The sequence below is a fragment of the Chanos chanos genome, chromosome 12 (genome assembly GCF_902362185.1).
Source record: "Chanos chanos chromosome 12, fChaCha1.1, whole genome shotgun sequence".
Classification (NCBI taxonomy): domain Eukaryota; kingdom Metazoa; phylum Chordata; class Actinopteri; order Gonorynchiformes; family Chanidae; genus Chanos; species Chanos chanos.
This window is the reverse complement of record NC_044506.1, coordinates 6,691,177-6,706,950: the sequence shown is the minus strand read 5'-3', so window position 1 is coordinate 6,706,950 and position 15,774 is coordinate 6,691,177. Positions and strand designations below refer to the sequence as shown.

The following is a 15,774-nucleotide window of genomic DNA, read 5'->3' as shown; positions in this document are numbered from 1 at the left end:
CTTCTCCTGTGAGCTGCTTCTGAGGAAAAGAAAAAAAAAATACAGAAACTACCACTATGGCTATGTTCAAGCGTTGGAAAATCAGGACTTTGACTGTGCTCTTCTGCATCCTAACCTTCACCACATTTCTGTGTAGCTACACCCTACGCGACCCGTCCTTCTATTTCTTTAAATACGCTTTTCGCCTCTCGGATAATTTCTTCTCCAAGGGGGCGTGTGCCTGTCGACACTGTATGACCGAAGCGGACGATGATCCTTGGTTCACGGAACGTTTCAATCAGTCGTTCCACCCGCTGCTGTCCAAGAGGAACAGCTTGCTCACTGAGGACACCTACAGGTGGTGGCAGGTCAGTACGCCTTCTTTCACTACTCTGTCGACAGACTCATTAATTAGTCTCACACGCAGAATTAGTTACACAGAGCTCAGCTGAGGTTCAATGGGATATGGAGCTTTTTTTTCCATGACCCGTATCTAAACTGAAATCCAAAAATAGGAGAAGTTTTTTTTACAGCTCTCAGTCGCCGCCTGCCAAACGATTCAGAGTATACCATTTTATTTACTTAATCTTCTTTTTCAGATGGATTACGGTAATGTCTCCTCCTCCTCCTGCCTTCAGCATACCTTAGTTCATCTAAAACTCAGCTGTCAGTGCGCTTACACTCAGAAAACTTAGACACAGAACAGTACAGCGCAAACCAGGCACAAAGTGAGGCACTAGCTAAAGTAGAGGGCTTGAAAGAAACTAACAACACTTTCACTTTCAGGGGAATCGTGTCTATCTCGTGACATTAACTGGTCAGGCGTGTTCTCGGCTAATCCAGATTCGGAGAGACATAAAATACGCTGAGTAACCGTTGAAAATCTGTTTTGATGCGGTTGGTTTTGGTTTCTTATCTCCTCCTTTCAAATTTGCTTTGTGTGTAGCCCTGACTCTATTGCAGTTACGCTGACACCCGATTTCATCGCCTGGACACCTGGACAACTCCTATTCACACCTCCTCACAGGCCCTAAAGCAGTTCCTTGCCCTCTCTCTCCAATCCATACACTCCCTGACGTCATTAGGAGGTCAAATCAGTCAGGGCTGTGACCTTCAAACGATGGAAGGTCCTCCCTCAACCTCTCTCCCTCAACATTCAGCATCTCTATCTCAACCTCTCTCCCTCAACATTCAGCATCTCTATCTCAACCTCTCTCCCTCAACATTCAGCATCTCTATCTCAACCTCTCTCCCTCAACATTCAGCATCTCTATCTCAACCTCTCTCCCTCAACATTCAGCATCTCTATCTCAACCTCTCTCCCTCAACATTCAGCATCTCTATCTCAACCTCTCTCCCTCAACATTCAGCATCTCTATCTCAACCTCTCTCCCTCAACATTCAGCATCTCTATCTCAACCTCTCTCCCTCAACATTCAGCATCTCTATCTCAATATCTCTCCTTCAACATTCAGCATCTCTATCTCAACCTCTCTCCCTCAACATTCAGCATCTCTATCTCAATATCTCTCCTTCATAGTGCTGAGCTTTCTTCATCCCTGAAGTTCAACTAAAACACAGTTTTAGGGATTTAGGTATTTTCTTCCCCCCTTTTTGTCTGTCTTGATTTCTTTTCTTATCACCTGTCATATGATGGCAGTTTTTCTTTTTTTTAAATTTCCTTCAATTTTATTTTCTTTCTTTCTTTTTTTTTTCCTCGATTGCTTTCTTTTATATATGTCAAAAGCAGTATATCGTATTTTGTTCAAAGCCAACACAGACCAGGCTGCCATGCTGTGCAGCTGCTGTCAGGAGTTTGCGTTTGCGGCATTACCGTCGGCTGGTTTAGGCATCACAAAGAACGCGTTTGACCATATTACGGGAACGTTGACCAATCAGGCCTCAAGCTTACAGGACAATCTTTGGTAAAAGCGTAGGCCTCAGCACACGCTGCTTTCTCATCGGGAGGACGGTGGGATTCAGAATGGAAACTTTTGCTTCACATATTTCGTCTTAGGGCTGTCCTTGTTTTCAGACTTCACTGTAACAACATCAAGGATCACGATACAAAAGACGACAGTTAAGATCAAACGGCCATGAAGCTTCTGGGGATTTGGCTTTGCGCCACTGTGCTGTGTGTTTGGCAGTGCTGGAACTTATCTGTACTATCTACATGCTTGAATTTTCAGAAGCAGTTTGAGTGTATAAAAAAAAAAATTGGCAAAGAACCAGATTAGTATAAAGTCAACCGCTGAGAAGGTTTTTTTGACAGTTTGTTGGCTGCGAGGGTCCCCATTGCGGTACTATTGATGACATCCCGGATGAGACCTTCGCATTCTGATCATACTGATAATGGGCGCGTTGTGTATGGGTTGACTGAAGCGTTCTGTTGTTTTGCCCACATGTCATGGTTAATTAATTAATTATACCAGCTTCAGGGTGATGACAAAATGTGACAAGACTACAGGAGAGTGCCAGGGGTATAGGGCTTGCCATAACGTGTGTCTTTTTCAGTTTGTCTGTCGCTCTGACATAACGTTAAGATCACGTCAAGCAGACAAAGAGGCTTTTCTGGTTTGACAGCTTACGCCCTCCTTCCTCGGTACCTGTCTCCTCATCTTTACACCTGTGGGGTGCAGAACATTACGGCTGAGGTTTGGAGAGTTAAACCAACCACCTCAACGGAGTGTTAAACAGAGCGTTGCGTTTATTTCTAGGTCTTTCAAGTGTTTATCCATTACCTCCCTCCCCTTTCTTCTTTCTTTTTTTTTTCCCCGTCCAGTTTCATCAGAACCGCTGGGCTTCGGATTCAGATTCAAATCAGGCACTGGGTTTTCTTTTCTTTTTCTTTTCTTTTCTTTTCTTTATTTTTTCTTTGTTTTTCTTTTCTTTTCCTATCTTTTCTTTTACTATTGCGTCTAAGCTCACACTTAGGGACATTTGGGTGTGTAGGTGTGTACTCATGTTTGGGAGAAAGTTTTCTGACACATTTTCATCGGGCACCTAGAAAAAAAAAAACAAACGTGGAAAAAAACCACACGACGACCATAGTGTCAGCCTCTGAGAATTCCCTCTTCCCATACCGCTGCCTTTTCCTGGCTCATTCAGGTCATTAGCTGTAATGGTATGTTTCGTTCACATTCAACACAAACTGATGGGAAGATGTTTGCGTGTGTGAGCTAAGTGTTTACCATTCTTCGCCTCGCCGGAGGTTACTGTGTGATTAAATGTGCGGCATGGGCTCATGTGAAGCTCACTGATGCCAAGAAGAATACTGTATCTTTATCTGGCCTCTAATGCGCTCTCTCTCTGGCCTCTCAAACTCTATGTGCTGTCATACCTTTCTATCATATGCTACATTCCACAAGTCAGCAAGAATGACTTCACTTGCTAATTAGGTTTTGTGAGTGTGTGTGTGTGTGTTTGTGTGTGTGTGTGTGTGTGTGTGTGTTTGTGTGTGTGTATGTGTGCTGGAGGGGTTCTTTTGGGGGGGGGGGGTTGGGCGGCGTTTTGAATGTTGTGTCTATGTCAGTGTGTGTGTGTGTGCTTGTATGAACACATGTGTGTTTGTGCAGTGTTGGAGCTCATGACCTGATGTGTGTGTGTGCGTGTGTGTGGGTGGCTGGGTGGGTGTTTTGAATGTTGCGTGTATGTCAGTGTGCCTGTGTGTGCTTGTATGAACACATGTGTGTTTGTGCAGTGTTGGAGCTCATGACCTGATGTGTGTGTGTGTGTGTGTGTGTGTGTGTGTGTGTGTGTGTGTGTGTGTGTGGGTGGGTGTTTTGAATGTTGCGTGTATGAACAGATGAGTGTTTGTGCAGTGTTGCAGCTCATGACCTGATTTAAACACAAGTGCAGTCCGAGCCAACATAAGCAACTCAAACATATGACACTGTCATTTACTGTCATTATTATCATTGTTATTGTTGTTGTTTAGACTTGCAAAGGAAGACTATATGCTATGCACAATACTGTATTTTCTCTTTTGTGTTCCATGCACTGTCACCAAGGTACATATAACACAGACCTCATCATTGAGATGTATGTGTGTGTCTGCGTGTGTGTGTGTGCGCGTGTGTGTCTGTCTGTGCGTATACATGTGTGTGTGTGTGTGTGTGTGTGTGTGTGTCTGTGGTATAAATGTGTGTGGGGGGGGCGTACATGCATGCATACGTGTGTGTGTGTGTGAGTGTGTGTGTGCATGCATGTGTTTGTGAATATGCATGAAAAGAGGATGTGTGTGTGTGTGTGTGTGTGTGTGTGTGTGTGTGTGCACGTGTATGTGTATGTGTATGTGTATGTGAATGTGTATGTATGTGACTGCATGTGTGTGTGCGTGTGTGTGCATGTGTGTGTGCGTGTGTGTGTGTGTGTGTGTGTGCACGTGTGTGTGTGCACGTGTGTGCACGTGTGTGTGTGTGTGTGTTTACAGTGTTATGGCCGCTCTCTGCACTAAACAGCAGATAAACGGACACTGTGGAGCAGCACTGTCAGACTGAGTGGGTTCTCATGAACCACAGTGTTTTTAACATTACTTTGGCAGAGGAACAAATATTACCTCAAGCAGGCAAATAAAATTTGATGTGTGTCAGAGTACAGCAAAATGATGGATCAGTTAGTTCAGCCAAACATCAATGTCAGAATAACTTTCCCTTATAAGGCAGACTTTAATGTCACAGCAAACAATATCATTTCAGGTCTTTTGATCCATGACAGGCTGTTCAGTAGCAGACATATTAAAGAGATGGGTTTTGCTAGACACTTAAACTCTGGGTTTCTGTCTGGCTCACCTGATTGAAGTGTCCATTGGTGTTGTGTGGTTGTGTTTATTGTGATGACAGTTGAAAATGGGAACACTCATTGACAGTGACACTCTATGACAGTTGATCCTTACAAATTATGATTTGTGTCTGGTGTTGGCTGCATGCTCTTTTATTTTTGAGAGGTTGTATTTTATTTTTTATTTTGAAAGATGTAATGACCGTGTGCAAAATGTTGTCAAGCAGTTTTAGTATTCAGACAATTTTCCATTACACACAAACACACACACACACACACAAATATATGGGCCCTTTTTTTTTAAAGTGGATATCAAGTTGTTTTAAATTTGTTGTCAGGTCTGTGAAATTTTAAGTTTTTAATGATTTTTGATTTTGTTTTCAACAATAGATCTATTTTAGTTTTATTTCCACCCAGGTGTACTGTAGTATTACTGAACATTGTGATGTGTATATGTGTGTGTTTGTCCGCAGGTGCAGGCACAGCGTGTGTGTGTGTGTGTGTGTGTGTGTGTGTGTGTGTGTGTGTGTGTGTCTCAGTGTATGCATTATTCCTCAGTTTCCCAGTTTTAGCCAGTTTCCACTTCCAGATTACAGCACTGCCCTTGTTTAATAACGTCCACTCTATGCAGCTCCAATCAGAGAACATTCTGAGCTTTTATTTAGCAAAACCTATTCTTAGCTCCTCCCTCAGAACAACTCTTGTTGAATATTGAGAAGAACGCTGTGAAGTTCTTCATTTAAGTTGTTAACAATCTTAACAAATGCTGCTGCACAATGTATGTGACCAGTATCAAAATGGAAAGCGTTGAAATTATCAAAGCATGAAACAACAGTTCTCTTTGAGGCCAGCTGAAAAGAGGGAATCAGCCGTTCCTAGGCTTTGGCTTTATTTTCTAATCACTATACAGTTTTACAGCTGTTCCGTTGTTCCAGACCAGGATGACACTGCTGTACACTGAGAACAGAATCTGGGCTCTGCATCTCTGCTCTCTTGTCCCCAGTGGCTGCAGGCGGAGAGACACCCGGCGAATTTCAGCGACGTGGTAGACAGATTATTCCAGCTCATTCCGGGTGAGGACCGCTATGTGGACGCAGGACCTGAGCGCTGTCGGACCTGTGCTGTAGTGGGGAATTCTGGGAATCTCAAAGATTCCCGTTACGGCTCTCTGATTGACTCCAGCGATTTCATCATCAGGTAAAACGTCCTCCGTCCGTTAGTGAAAGTTTCTAATGTTATGACACAGATAATGGTCGCACACATCAATGCGCGAGGCAAGAACGAGTTGATGGTTTAGAAACTAAAAGAAGTTCCAAAGGGATGATGCTTTAGTCATACAGAACGCGTTGGGGTTTTTTTTCGACAACTGACTTTATCATTCTACATCACCGCCAACTCAATCTCACAAACTGAGAGTTTAAATGATTTAGTTAAGGCATTAGCTTGACTCTGTGTGTTGTCTGGCCGAACACCTCGTCGCTCATTCCTGATAGATTCATTTCAGCATTCATTATTCACCAGTTAACAGAACGAAAAATCGAAATCAAGAATTCGACAAAGCCTTGAAAGTTATTGTGCTTTCTCACGCTGTAGCGACATTGTCCAGTTCCGATTGTATCTCTGTTTGTTTGCTGATTCGGAACAATGCCTCCAAATATTCTCGCGTAATCCTTTGTACACCTGTCATGATGTGAAAAGGGCAAGTAAGTGAAGGCATCGCGTGGGCAGTGCCTATTGTCTGATGCACTGATCTGGACCGATTATCATTAGTGCTTACGTCAGGACACGCTGTCACATTCAGTAGCTAGGACATTCAGATCCTTAAAACTTTTTCACTTCCCCGAGTTTTCCGTCCGGGCTTCCTATTCAAAAACCTGATTTCCAACAGTGAGTCATACCAGTGACAAATAAGCCTACCTGGGCAGTAGTGCTGGGTGATATACCGGTTCATCCAGTATTTCAGTCTTAATTTACTGAACCGTATACATTTTTAATATATTGCCATACTGTTGCATAGATGAAACAACAGCTATCACAGTTCAATAGACAGCAAAGTATACAATATTGTTCGCCATTAGAAGATCCATGGAAAGCTGTAGAAAGTGAATTGAAAGGGGACCCCCATTAACAGTAGCGATAGAGACTACAGGGTAAAATATCTATCAATAGACATTTTTTATGCCGTCCAAAACATACGTCTTTTCATGTCACACTATCATTAACCGTCATTAACCGGTTCGGAAACGATTATTTTAGGTGGAATGTAAAACCGGAAATGTTAAAATACCGATTCTGCTCTCAACGAACCGATTGAAAAAAAAGTTCTGGTTTGAAGCCCTGACACTTTGAGTATTTTAGGTCAGTTTATAGTGTTTATAGAACTATCTCAAAATGTTTTGTTTGAAAAGGAAGCAGTGCTAAAGTTGTTGGCATATCTATTTATTTTCACGGTCAGTTTTTACTACGTTGCAGTTTGCACAATAAAAATTGCTTACAGTCTGCAACTGCATCATGCATACTGATTCCTTCATATACTGTATCATTTTGTGGGGCCCAGCAAACCCTATAGTAATCAAAGCCTTCATTATATACATGATGAAATTAAAATGTTTTTATATTCTCTGCACTCCTTACAGTAGAATAAGCCACTACAAACCGATATGAAGGCCCAGTCATGCAAAGCAAAAAAAAAAAAAAAAAAAACGTGATACAATTTGAAACCACCAGAATTTTAAAAAATACCATGATACAAATTTTTAGTCATACCACCCAGCACTACGGAGCAGTAACCCAGGGATCCTCACACTGCTTTGAGAAATCCATTGCAGAAGTGCTGCTATAATTAACCCTGTACTGCATCCTGTAGCTCCCAGGTAACAAACCCTATTTTAGCTTGTTTAAAGAAAATGAAACCAATGAAACTGCAAGAAAAATGGTCACATGCCCCACAGGTCCCATACACATTCCATACTCAGGCGTGCCAGTGTTTCGTGTCTTTTCACAAACACTGTGAACTTTAATACCTGTGCACTGCTTTTTACGATCATAACTTTGGTAATTAAATGTTAAATGTCAGTATCATTATCATGAAGTTGAAGAATCAGGGACGCGAGTCACTATTATTATTTTTCTGTTTGATTCATTGCTTTACTGTGGTCTTTCAAAGGTTGTAATTACTCCCCTTATTATAAGAAAATACTAATCATCTTCCCAAAACACAACCTCTCTTAAGAAGTGTTTGCTGCGATAATTCAGGTTTTAATAACAAATAAATGAATGAATAAATAAATACATAAATACTCACAATTAACATGACTGCAAAGCCAAAATTTTTGGGTCACATGTAATGTCAAATTATGTTTGCTGCATTATAAATATAAATATAAATATAAATATATATGGGCAGCTTTAGGGGCAATTCTGTTCTCTAAAATGAATAAATAATAAGAAAAACAGATAGTTGGTTGTCTAGTGCTGTACAAAACTACGCCCCTCTTTTTCAGTACACCTACAAAGTCATTGGACAGTGTTTCTCTCTTGTTCTCTCTCCCTCCCTCTCTCTCTCTCTCTCTCCTCCCATCCTCTCTCTCTCTCTCTCTCTCTTCCCATCCTCTCTCAAGAGAGGAGACCTAATTAATTCCTGGTCTGTGCTGTAACCTATTATATTACAGGTGTCAAAAGCATTAAATGCTACAGTAATGAGATTGTCCCATGGATTCAAGGCTTTAATATGGGCTATAAAAATATTAATCATGTTTTTATTATTGCTGAAGAGTAAATGAATCCAAAACTGTCACAGTAACTTAGTTCCTTTACAGATTCAGAATCATTAACCAAGCGGACAGATATAATTTTGCATATTTGCTAAAAAATAAAAAAAATAAAATAAAAATTGGTTTTAAATTGATAGTCTTGACCATGATTTTGAAACGAGGAACCGGTTTTGATTAGGCATGCTGCAAAAAATTGGCATGCATAAGGAAAACACCGCTGTTTGACCTTGAACATGTGAAGACTCCTTGGAAAGAGCATGTGTGTCTGTGTGTGTGTGTGTGTGTGTGTGTGTTTGTGTGTGTGTGTGAGATTTATTTTCTCCTGTGTGGTCGTTTATTCGTGTCACCAATGCAGCCAAATCTCATTGGCATTCATGACGCTCCGAAACCTCATTAGTTTTCATGACATTTTATGTGATTTAGGACATGAATAATTTTGTGTCAATTTTTAATATGTCTGTCATGCATACTTCATCTTTTACTCCCCCTCAATACTCATCCCCAAAAAGAGAACATAAAAGAAAAGAAAATAAGAAAAGTCTAATTGTTCAACCTTTTTAAAATCCAGGTAATATCGATGAAGGCTCTTACAGACAATACATTAACAAAAACATTACATTTATGTAATGTCATAATTTACCCCATTAATGTATGTGTTTTAATGCTACTGTGAACATCTTACGTGTTGTTTAGTTTAATGCTAGTGTTGTTTATAGATAGATGAATGCAACACCCTGTCATTCTCACTTTCGCTCTCTCGCTCTCACTCTCTCTCTCTCTCACGCACTCTCTCTTTCTCTCTCTCTCCCTCTTTCTTCTGAGAAAGAGAGAGTGGACCACTGTACATACCTTTTAAGGTCAAAGTTTTCTGAAAAATGTGTTTTTGTTACATTTATCTATTAATGCATTTATATGACACATTCGTTCATTCTTTCACTCATTCCTATGTTTTCTCTTGCATTTATCTGTCTATTTATTTATTCATTCATTCATTCATTCATTCATTCGATCATTTGTTCATTCATGTATTTATTTGTTTGTTTGTTTGTTTTTTCCCCCAGAATGAACCAGGCTCCCACTCAGGGCTTTGAGGTGGATGTGGGCAGCAGGACCACTCATCATGTGATGTATCCTGAGAGTGCAGTGGACCTGGACAACACGACCAGCCTGGTTCTGATCCCTTTTAAAACCCTGGACCTGGAGTGGATCATTAGCGCCTTAACCACTGGCTACATCACACAGTGAGCCAACCCGTTCCCCAACATTCCGCAAGCCTAAGCACTTCATTTGCATATCTCTTTCTGTCAAAGCAAAAAAAAAATGTTTTGTACAACGCACAGCTATACACCGGTAGCCTTGGTTGCTCTGGTTATGCTTTATGCTTTTCATGAGTTTTCCATGCCACTCAGACCTGTTTGTCTAGTATCTGTCTGAACCTCTGGACGAAAAGCTGTTTTATCTCTTCCTTGAGTTATCATGAAACCATACTGGATATCCACTGAGCTGAGATAATGACCATTATGTCTGGCCATAATGGGATCATACTTTTTACAGGATTGATTCTAGGAATGTTGATTTTGGCCCACATAGTGAGAAAACAACTCTGAGGACTGTAACGATGTCCTATAGCTGTTTTAATTTAACTTTGAGATTGTTTGCATTGTCCCACGCAGTGTTAAATTAACTCTCAGAGTATTTGTATTGACCAACATAGCGAGAAATTAGCTCTGAGATCATTTATATTGTCCCACACAGTATTAACTACACTCCACAAGCATTTATAATGAACAGTCAGAGCAGTTGCATTGTTCCACAGTGTTAAATTAACTCTGAGAGACTTTACATTGCCATGGTCTGGTCCCAACACTTGTGCGGTAGTGGGATGGCAACACTAGTGAACTTGCTGTGTGGTATGCATATCACAATCATTCCTGATTAAAACTCTCTCAGCATTCTTATTAGCGATGGTTACTAAGGCAACCTTAACACGGAAGTGTAAAAAGAAGAAGCCAGCAAACAACAAAAGTTTTTGGGACCATTCATAGTCTAAGCATTAATTTATTAATCTAACTTAAATTAATTTCCTTTAAATTTGTTGTTCATTATTACTTTTGGAAAGTCTGTGATGTTGGGTTTACTGGTTTAGTATTTTTGTCAGATTTCTGCCTTGTGGCCGGTTAACCATTGCGAAAGGTCCTGTCAGTCCATGACAGCAAGCAGTTGGACGGGACTAAGTTTGGCCTCATCTGTTTCATTCCACTGTTGGCTTTTCCACCATTATTTAAAAACGATATTGAAATTCTCTGTTTTGGGAAATGCCCATTTAAATAAAAAATAATAAAAATAAGTTGTAGTTCGATATCACTATATTAAAATTTCTTTCATTTGTGTGAGACGGCTGTTCATTCAGAGCAACTCAGTGCTCTACTCTTACCAATTAGGCAAAGTTATTTAATTACAGCTGTGAAAATTTAGATCCCTTACGTTTTCCAGTAGCACACACAAACCTTCACACTAACATAAACATTAATTACAAAAGCTCAGCTAGAGAAACCATTTGACAACAAATTGTAATTACAGGGGTTATTTTTCCATTTACCATGAATTACCGTTGACACTAATCAAGTCTCTCTTTTTCTCAACAGCACGTACTTGCCAGTGATGTCCAGGATTCAAGCAAACAAAGACAGGGTTAGTAATTCCTATTGGCAGAAAGAACTGCCGCTCTTAAGAAACTGTGTCCTTGTCTACTGTAGCTGACTGTCTTAGATGAGGAACTTTGCTCAGCGACATTATTTGACTTTTAATTAGTCCACAGTCATTCATACAGAGTTTCTGTTTATTAAAATAAGGTTTGTTTGTTTTTTTTCAAAAATGCTGGAGTCTTATGCAAATAAAAGAATTATGGTACATGTTTTACATGTACCATAGAAGAAGAAGAAGAAGAAGAAGAAGAAGAAGAAGGAGAAGAAGACACACTTACAATACACTTATGATACAGACAGAAAAGGGATTAATTCTCTGCTATAGGCCCCTTATCAAGCAAGAGAAACCAAGGAGCAAAGGAAGAACAGAACAGAACAGTAAAATTATAAATAGAATATAACATGATATATATATATATATATATATATATATATATATATATATATATATATATATATATATATATATATAAAAAGCCGAGTGTGTAGGCTAATATCATTTGAACTCGTTATAGGAATTATTCTGTTGAAGTGAATGGAAATCCTAATGGGAAAGCATACTGAACAGAGCCTAAAGGCACTGTGCTCTAGTTCAGGGATTCTCAAACTTTTGGGGCTCAGGGCACCCCTATACATAATTTTTTTCAGGGCACCCCTAAATTGCATTCTTACTCTTCATTCTCAGCACCCTCTATTTATACCATCTTTTAATACTATGATGTTTAGCATGAGAGTATGATAGTCCCTACTATAAGTATTTTTATCATTATTATTATTATTATTATTATCATTATTATTATTGTTATTTTTATTATAAGATGATGGTGGTGACCACAACATTCAAATGAATAATTTTTTTGTTTGTTTGTTTGTTTTTTTAAGTTCAGTGAATCAGATACATTCAGTTTAATTCAAGAAATTCCACATTTTATATAACATATCTCCAACATATTTTTGTATTTCATCAAATGTAAAAATATTGCATGGGCAAATTTTAAACACGAATTTCGGAAAATTAGGTAGGGCCTACGATATGAACAGAAAATAACAGGGATAGGTCTTCAACAAAAGGTGTTATAAAGAACTTTAACAGTGCGTGGTGTCCACACAGCCAGCTGGTCAGTTTAACCGGACACAGGTGCCCGTCTCTCACTGCAAAGTCTTTTAATACGGATGGAGTACAACGCGGAGGTCCTGTTCTGCTGACAGCCTTTGCATCAGCTTACTCTTGATGTACGCGAGAGAGGAGAAAGCCAGTTTGCAGAGGTAGGGAGTGGGGAATTGAATCAACACGTTGATAGCACTCTCTGAAAGCGAGGGAAACTCCTGCCCCACTCGGTAGTGCCTAGCATTTTTTGTCCGAGATATGTCGCATATCCGTTTCGGTTAGAACTTATTGAAAGTAATTTTGTACTTGACGTTTAAAGCGATATAAAATAATTTACGTTTAATTTAAGTAACACTGGTAAATTCCAAGTATTATCAAAGCATTCCGCGGCACCCCTGGACTGGCGCCCCCGCACCCACTTTGAGAAATCTTGTATTTGTCTTGTTCTTGTTGATGTATTTGTTTTGATCCGAGAGAGGAACTGGCCCTGTGGCACTGAATATTGCCCTGAGGCTGGATCATACTCGCTTGAAAACCAGTCTAACTTGTCTGTTTTTGCTGCTGTTCGGTGTGACACCATTTTTCACTGCGCTGTCTCATTTACAGGTTTTGATATATAGTCCCAGCTTCTTTAAATATGTACATGAAGCCTGGCTGGACAGCCATGGAAGGTATCCTTCAACCGGTTTCCTGACCTTAATCTTCGCCATGCACATATGCGACCAGGTCAGTGTGCTCATATACCAGCACTCGTCATCGTAAAATGTTTAAACGTGTTTTTCTTTTGTTTGTTTGTTTTCTTTTGTTGTTCTTTTTTTTAGTCAGTTTTTTGCTCTGCGATGGACTGGCGACCTGTCCAGGGTGTTTCCCCAACTTTCGCCAAATTAATGCTGGGACAGGCTCCACCGACCCTAATTAGAATAAACGGATTAGATAATGAGCGAGTGAGTGAGTGGTCAGTTGGTAACTGCAGTAGACCGTTTACACCTCTAAGTAATTTAGCACCCCCACACAGCCATTACAAGACCCCCCATGTAGAAACTGTACATGGCTGTTGTAAACGGTGTTATTGCTAAATAAACGCAGGGAACGGATCAGTAATAGTAACAGTTTGGAATAATTTAAAATCATCGATTGGACCGCTTTTAATTGATATCCACAATAACAAATGGTTTCTCTTATTTCTAAGAAAAATAGGGCAAGAATATGCAGGCATACATTTAAATAAAATGTCAGTTAACGTATTCTTAATATGTAAACAAAATGGTAAACCTCCCAAGTGCGGGACTAAGTCACCGAATGAGAGAAGGTGTACAAAGCAAATTCCTAATTATACATTTACTACATTTCATTCAACAAAGCTAAGAAAAACTGTCGAAATGCCATAATCTCTGGTGTTGCCGGCAGGTTTACTGAGAATGAACAAGCGCAAGCCGTTCAGTTAACTACAATTAACTTTAGCTTTCAATAAAGGTATTCGGGCTTCAGTACATTCAGATATCGTAAACACAGGCAAACGACTTTTCGAGTCCACACATTTAACGACAGACTTTTTGGCACGCCTTTTATATATATATATATATATATATATATATATATATATATAAAACACGGCAGAAAACCGTCCTGAAAATTGTGATTCTGTCTCGGGCCCCAGCTGGCCAGAGCAGCACGAGTTTAATGACAAAACAGGCTCGCACTGGAGGCTTTAATTTGTCTTTACTTTTACTTTTTTGTTTACTTTATTCCTATGGCTTCTTTTACGCTTAGCCCTAGGGACGAACAGGACAAGCGATTTTTGTTCCGTCTCTGTGTGTAACATGGGCTTACTAATTACTTAATTACTAATTACTTACTTGGTGTAACGTCAAGGCAGAAATTTTATACGAGTTCCTGAGTTGGAAAATAACCCTACCTACCTGCTGTCACAACTTTTCATGCCACAGTCATACTGAAAAAACGTTAGGGTTTATTCTTACTGTTGTACAAATACCAATTTTGTATTCAGTGTGTTATTTTTGCATACACTGCAGTGTTATGGCCACTTAGTCTGTTTTGTTAAACGTTTTCTTAACACAGTTCAAAAGCCTCCACTGATTTTGTGACAAGTTTTAATGGGAATATAAAAAGGTGATTGTTTTGATACTGGCTTGTTTCAACACATCTGTATGGCTTATGTCTTAGGTGAGCGTATACGGGTTTGGAGCAGACCAGTATGGAAACTGGCACCATTACTGGGAGGAAAACCATTTGGCCGGCGCGTTTCGTCACACGGGAGTGCATGATGGTGACTACGAATATAACGTGACCTTGCTGCTGGCAGACAAACACAAGATCAAACTGTTTAAAGGAGGCTGAACACAGAGTGCCTGTGGTTTAGATGGCTTCACACTTAACAAACAGGCCTTAACATATGACAAAACAGGCCTTATACACACAACAAACAGGGCTACCTAAGTACATGGACCGCAGAACCTTCAGTTACACTCCCCCCAGGACGAAAACAAATGAGTTTCTCGTGCTTGTCTGTTATTTTCCGATGCTGAGACAGCATACTTTGCATACTCTGGAATGAGAAGGGACAAGATATTAACAATACACACACACGCGCACACACACACACACACACACACACACACACACATATATATGTATATGTATGTATGTATGTATGTATGTGTGTGTGTGTGTGTGTGTGTATATATATATATATATATATATATATATATATGCATCTCAGGCGGCAATGTCTCCTGTTTACAAATGTCCCATCTTTTTAAGTGTCTTTAACACAAGTGTGTGTGTGTGTGTGTGTGTGTGTGTGTGTGTGCATGTGCGAGTCTGTGTGTGTGTTTGTGTGCGCGTATGTTATGTCTACATGTTGTACCGGTCAGTGCTTATCTGTGTGCTTACGTCATCATTTCATTGGTGCTATCTATCTGACTGTTCCTCTGTGTGTGTCCTGGCTGTGGTAAGGTGGGGCAGGTGGTGTGCTTTATAAGCCCGTTCCATATCCATTCATGCACATGCAAACACACACACACACACACTCAGAGAGAGGGAGAGTGAGAGAAAGGTTTGCCGTAGGACACCGTGACGTGCTAAGCCTGGCAGTGTGTTGGCATATGCCACTCCCAAATGACAGGAGAGTTGGAACTTTGACAGGTCATTTTTTCATTATTCAGTATTTGTAAAGCTCTCATAAACGTCACAGTATGTTTGCGTTTCCAGACTGTTTTATGATCTGTACTAAGGGAAGGGGTGAGGAGAAAAAAGAATCCAAGGTGACATACTACATCCATGCTTCCTTTAAATGGTGTTAACAACTCTGAAACCCCTGACAGAGGCCTAGGGTGGATCTCTGGGTATGGGACACCATCTGCCTCCATTTTAATCCTTTCCATATTATGTTACACAGTGCAGTTAAATG

At 40.1% G+C, this 15,774-nt stretch overlaps 1 protein-coding gene across 2 annotated transcripts in view; it reads left to right on the top strand.

The window, feature by feature from the left end:
• Positions 1 to 14,968, top strand: part of LOC115825185 (CMP-N-acetylneuraminate-beta-galactosamide-alpha-2,3-sialyltransferase 1) — a 31,725-nt gene extending 16,757 nt beyond the window's left edge. For both annotated transcript variants that reach the window (XM_030788997.1, XM_030788995.1), the window contains 6 exons: positions 1 to 347; positions 5,762 to 5,955; positions 9,593 to 9,772; positions 11,177 to 11,222; positions 12,951 to 13,070; positions 14,529 to 14,968. The exon at positions 1 to 347 is cut by the window's left edge and continues 536 nt beyond it. In XM_030788997.1, coding sequence (XP_030644857.1) covers positions 57 to 347; positions 5,762 to 5,955; positions 9,593 to 9,772; positions 11,177 to 11,222; positions 12,951 to 13,070; positions 14,529 to 14,702 — 1,005 coding nt within the window. In that variant the 5' untranslated portion in view covers positions 1 to 56 and the 3' untranslated portion in view covers positions 14,703 to 14,968. The remainder of the gene's footprint in view (positions 348 to 5,761; positions 5,956 to 9,592; positions 9,773 to 11,176; positions 11,223 to 12,950; positions 13,071 to 14,528) is intronic.
• The last annotated feature ends 806 nt before the right edge of the window (positions 14,969 to 15,774 follow it).